This window comes from Lagenorhynchus albirostris, chromosome X, assembly GCF_949774975.1.
Source record: "Lagenorhynchus albirostris chromosome X, mLagAlb1.1, whole genome shotgun sequence".
Taxonomy (NCBI): domain Eukaryota; kingdom Metazoa; phylum Chordata; class Mammalia; order Artiodactyla; family Delphinidae; genus Lagenorhynchus; species Lagenorhynchus albirostris.
In genome coordinates, this window is record NC_083116.1 from 99,163,754 (window position 1) to 99,169,753 (window position 6,000).

At 49.9% G+C, this 6,000-nt stretch overlaps 1 protein-coding gene across 1 annotated transcript in view; it reads right to left on the reverse strand.

The window, feature by feature from the left end:
- LANCL3 (LanC like family member 3) overlaps positions 1 to 5,529 on the reverse strand; it is a 95,522-nt gene extending 89,993 nt beyond the window's left edge. The window contains exon 1 of the mRNA XM_060137603.1: positions 4,632 to 5,529. Coding sequence (XP_059993586.1) covers positions 4,632 to 5,204 — 573 coding nt within the window. The 5' untranslated portion in view covers positions 5,205 to 5,529. The remainder of the gene's footprint in view (positions 1 to 4,631) is intronic.
- Positions 5,530 to 6,000: the final 471 nt, after the last annotated feature.

A 6,000-nucleotide genomic window follows, 5' to 3' on the forward strand; every position in this document is an offset into this window, starting at 1 on the left:
CAGGCCACCTTCCTTTTCTTCGAAATCTCTAAACACTTTCCCACCTCGGGGGCTTTGTCCTTGCTGTCCCCTAGGAACAGCAAGGCCTGGAATGCCTGCCCTTAAGGCAGCCACTTCATTCTCATGCTTCAGTGGTGAGCTAGGACATCACCTCCGCAGAGAACGCTTCCCCGCTAATGTATGCCAGGCGGCACCCCTCCCCTCTCCCGCCCCACCTGCACTTATTTCCTGTTTACCTCCTTCCAAGCCCTTCTGACAACATAACTATATATTGATTTTTGTTCACTGCTCAATCCTGGCATCTAGCAAGGTGCCTGGCACACGTGGAAACCTGACATTCACTGAATGAATGAATGACCGACTAAGCGAAGGAGGAAGCTATTATTAATCCATTTTACAAGCGAGGAAATTAAGGCTCCAAGATGTTAAATTATTTGTCCAAGGTCACCAGGGGGCAAAAGTTATTATTTTAACTGTGGTCCCTAGGCCTCCCCCTTAATCCCTCCACCATACTTTCTAACTTCCTTTTCCCTGCAACATTTCCACCAATCTGGAAAGCAGAATAGACCCAATGCAAGTATTTATGGTGTGATTTCTTAAGACTTTAGTGCTGTGTTGCTCAAGGCTATCTGCCCAACAAACCCTCTAAGCTATTTCCCTTGAGTATTTCCAGGAGGGCCAAATTAACCAAAAGTATATTACCTGGATAGAGTGGTTCGTTCTGTCTGTCTCTCTCTACATACACACACTTTCTTTAATGTATGAATCTTATAAACAAAAATAATAAAATCAAATGTAAGGAAGAAAATTCAGAAAACCGTAAATGAAAGAAAAAAAATTAGATAAACCCAGGGCAAAGTCTAGTATGCAAAAATACACGTGATAAGGTATTGTACATAAGCTACCTGGACCACGATTCTGCCATAGGCTTCCTAGTAGCCACCATAAAGTGAGAAACACAATCAGTTACACAGTTTATCCTGGAGATTTAAAAAATTCAATCCATTTCCAGGAGGAGCTCAACTCTTCCTGTTTCGAAGCCCTGACAGAAATTCCTCTTGCGGATCCTTATAATGAAAGCATGGTAGGATATAGTGATCAGTATTCTAAACTAAAACCTTATAAATAAATATATCAAGCTTCACAAAACGGTGTCTTAATAGACGTGGCTGGTATAATGCCGAAATCTATGCAGCACTGTATTGCCTTGCTGGTCAAAGTGTGGTCCCTGGACCAGCAGCATCAGCCTCACCCGGGAACTTGTCAGAAATGCGGCATCTCAGGCCCGATCCCAGCCCTGCTGAATCAGAATCTGTATTTTATTAACAAGATCTGCAGGTGAGGTCTATAATGTTAAAGTTTAACAAACACTGGTCTAGTGGTTAAGTTTGATTTGAGGTCAAGTTTGTACGAAACTAGTATTCATTTATTCACGCATTCAACCAATATTTACTGTTATCTTGGCAGTAGGAAAGGATTTTTTTAAAGTTTTTATTGAAATAGGAAAGGATTTGTTTAAACATTAACACCAAAAGCACCTCCATAAAGGAAGATATTGATAAATGGGACGCCATTAAAACTGAGTGATGAAGCAAGCCACAGAGTAGATAATATTTGCACCACTAAAACAAGGCAAGTTGAGTACCCAGATATATACCAGGCACTGTCTTAATGCTTAAGTACAGAAATCAAACAAAACCTCTCTACTCTTATGGAACTTACATTCTAATTAAGAAGACATAAACAGGGACTTCCCTGGTGGTGCAGTGCTTAAAAATCCACCTGCCAATGCAGGGGACACGGGTTCGAGCCCTGGTCCTGAAGATCCTACATGCCACAGAGCAATTAAGCCCGTGTGCCACAACTACTGAGCCTGCGCTCTAGAGTCTGCGAGCCACAACTACTGAGTCCACGTGCCACAACTACTGCAGCCTGGGCGCCTACAACCTGTGCTCTGCAACGAGAAGCCACCGCAGTGAGAAGCCCGCACACCACAACGAAGACCCAACACAGCCAAAAATAAATAAATTTAAAAAATAAAGTATGTTCTGTTATTTTAAAAACAGACATAAACAAAATAAGTAAAATGCAGTAAGAAAGGGGCATAAGTCAGGGGACAGGTGGCAGTTTCAAATAGGGTGGATAGGGAAGGCCTCATTGAGGAGCTAACTTGGACAAGGTCAGGGAGCTAACCATAAAAATAGCTAGGGGAAGAGTATTCCAAGCAGAGGGAACAGAGAGTACAAACACTCTGAGACAATAAATACCTGAAACAGCAAGAAGGCTGGTCTGCTTGAAGCCGAGTGAGCAAAAAGTAGAACAGGTAAGCAGGGGCCGGGTCACATGGGGCTTCGTCAGCCATTTTAAGGATCTTAGGTCTAACGGCGAGTGAGATGAGCAGCCACTAGAGAAAAGGTAATAGGGAGCCACTGCAGGATGTTGAGCAGGGTAGTGACATAATGAAAAGTGTTTTAAAGAAACCTAGGGTCTCAGAGATACATGGAACGGCTTGAGTGAGAGAAGCCAGCTCAGAGTACATATATTGCACTAATCCCAGGATAGGGTGATTCATTCATTCAGCTACTTATGAGGTGGCAAAGATGTGCCTAGTGGGGTAGGGCCGAGCTAGACTAGGGTGGTAACCGAGCCAGAGGAAAGTCAATATAAATGACATTGGAGGAAAAGAAACCCAGGACAGAATGACACATTATAGAGAAATGACAGAAGTTCACAGTTCAATTTACTCAAGGCTTATGGATCATCTACTGAGGGCAAAGCCATATGCAGGCTAGGACGTGGGGGTGGGGATGGTGCAGAAAACTTGTATTTTCCCCTCAAAAGGCTTCCAGCCTGGCGTGCTTAGCCTCTGCCCTGCGCCTTTCAAGCCTGAACTTTTGGGGTTACCACAGCTGAGGCTGGCACTGAGACTAGCTGATTTGCTCAGGCTAAGAGATGGGTTTTGTTTTGTTTTTTGTTTTACTCTCAGCGCTTGTTCTATGTCCTGGGAGCAGAGGCCAGAGCACCTCAACTTGATTAGTATAAGAAGAGAGATCTGGTTTGGCAGCAGGGCAAAAGAGAGGTCTTAATAAATGTCTTTGTGGATCAGCACTGCAGACTGGCCCTGGGCCACCAGTCTTGGGGCAAGGAGTCCTTCTGATCTGTCGCCACCTGCGTAGCCTGACGGGTCTCCCACTCTGCCATTCCATTCCAGAGAAAAGCAAAGAAAGGGAAAGCAGCAAGTTTAAGGAAAACAACTGGGGGGGGGAACCCGCACAATTTGAAAATTGCCTGCCGCCAGACAGCAAGGTCTGAGAAGCCGATGCAAATATAATGTAAATGATATGTAAATCGCCCTGTGGCCTTCTCAAAGGTTTTATACAACTGGAAGGGCCCTTGGGAAACCGCCAGCAGATAACAATGACTCAGAAGCAGAGTGAACTATTTCAAGACAACTTTGTCACACAGCCCTTTGCTTCCCTGCTAGCACAGTGCAGTCTTTAGTAATCTTTTTTCTCACTTGAATTAACCTGCTATAAATTAAAACAAAAATCAAGCCTGCCTCTGTAGAAGTTATCTAAGTTAATTACACTTGAAAAACACTGTGTGCCTTTAAGTTTTCTTCAAACGCCGCTCTCGCCCAAACAGAGCCAAGTTAAATGTGTCACTTCCTCCCTAGAACAATATTTGGCTCCAGTGGGTTATGAATGAAAGTACCTCTCTTTCAGTTCTAGTTACTATGATCCTTTGGAGGATTTTTTTTTCCTACTCCATAGGAACTGGCACATTCTCTTCTAATATCCACAGGCTGTATTCAAAGTGAATCCGAAACCAAAAAAAACACACCCCATATGCAGTTGTGAAATCCAATTCACTTCAAGGAGCCACTGGAAAGCTATTCATTAAGAAAACCTGCCCTGTCAAGTATGCTGTCGTCTTGACAATCCTAAAGACGCATTTGAAAATGAAAAAAACAAAAACACATTCGATTCCAATGGGGTAAAATTCTGTCTACATTTATTTAAAAGAGGACACCCCATCAGATATGCATTTTATGAGAGCCATAAAATGAACTGAATAGAAAGCAACACAGGAAGCACATCAGACCTATAGCTGGGCAGTTATTCTGGGTTACAGACCTGGGGGTCGCAGAAGCCACTTACCTTCACCTTAATGATGGAAACAATAATAGCATAATCAGCCCCCCAAACTTCTATTATTTTCTACTACTCTAACATTCGAGGGTGCTTCAGCTTTTGACAGGAGGGTCAAAGGAAAGGAAATCTCTTTCATTTGGGATTAAAAAATATCTCACTTGAAAGGGCCTCCAGAAAATTACTGGGCAAACAGGCTTTTGGGGAGGTGCCGCGTCCGCCGTAAAACACGAGCAAAGCGCGAAGGCTCAGAATCCCAACCGAGAGACTGAGCGTGGGTGGGGGGAGAAGAGGGAGAGGGAAAAAGCCAGGAGATAAACCTGAAGGGACTCAAGAAACGACAATGTCAGACAAAGAGTAACAAAGAGAGGTGGAGAACAGCCAGGGACGCTGTTCCCGGAGCCGCGAGTCCGGGGCAGGGAGGCGGGGCAGGGCCGGGCAGGCGGCGAGCGCCGCCTCGCGGCCGGGGCTGCCTCTTACCTCCTGGGCGAGTTTCTGCTTGAGCACGAGCGCGGCGCACAGGTAGCCCGCGCGGCCCACGAACAGCTCGTCGGAGCCGCACTCGAGGAAGGAAACCGGCGCGCAGACGGCGCACAGAGACCGGAACTTGCCCAGCGGCTGCACGTAGTCGGACCGGCCCAGGGCGTGGTACACAAGCGTGGCCACGGCGTACACGCCCGCGCCCCCGAGCAGGAAGGCGGCGCGGGTGTCGGCGTCCGGCTCGCCCCACTCCTCAGCGCGGGCGCACGCGTCGATGAGGCGCTTGGCCGAGCGCAAGTAGCGCTCCCGGGCCCCGGCGAAGAGCGGGCTCTGAGAGACGTGGTAGAGCATGTAGGCCACCCCGGCCACGCCGCCGTACAGCCCTCCCTGGCAACTGCTGGCCGCGGCCGCCGCCCCCCGGCCCTCAGCGCCGCCCCCCAGCGGGGGCAGCTCCTGGAGGATGCGCTCGATGGTGGCGGTGACCAAGGGCGCCACCGCCTCCTCGCACTGGCCCGCCAGCAGGCTGCCCTGGTAGTCATCGAAGCGGTTGGCGAAGCAGCGCTTGGTGTCCATGCTGCCGCCCGTGCCCGCCAAGGCCGGGCTGGGGTCTGCCGGAGGGCGCGCCCTGCGGTCCCGCGCACCACCTCTCGCTCTTTGAGGCACTCGGATGGCGGTGGATGCGGCCGGAATGGAGCGAGGAGGCTGAGACGGGAGGTGACAAGAGGAGGCGGGCGCGAGGAAGGAGCGCGGAGCGGATTGCCAAGTGGGGCACCGGATCGCCGCGAGGCTCCCGAGTGGCCCCGGCGAGCGCGGGGGATGCGCGTCTCGCGCTCCCCTCACAGAGGCCGCGCCCTTGCCGAACCCGCCCCCTCCTGCGCCGCCGCAGCTCGGCCGCCTCTCCTAGGGGCCGAGGTGATCTCCGGCAGGACCCACGCGGGGGCCGCGCCACTCCTCTCGCTCCGCCCCCGGCTCCTCCCCTCTCGGCGGAAGGCCAGGAACGCGCGGGGCACCGATCCGGAACGCTGAGGCTGGGTATACGCACACCTGGCGGCGGAGGTGAAGACCTCGAATCCCTCGTGTACTCCAGGGTGGCCCTCCTCGAGTCAGCAGATCAGCATCACCTGGGAGCATGTTAAAACTGCAGCAGCTCAGACTTCACCCCAGAAGTCTTTGATTAGTGAATCAAAATCAGCATGTTTAGCAAGATCCCCAGGTGATTCTCATGCACAGTAAAGGTTGAGAAGCCACGCAAGTAGTAGAGGCTCCTGGGAAAAAAACTGAGCGCCCTCCTGAAACTTGTTTTTCGTCTTGGTCAACTTGGCTTTCTCATTCTGAGTGTTTCATCCCGAAGGCTGAGGGATTTGAATGC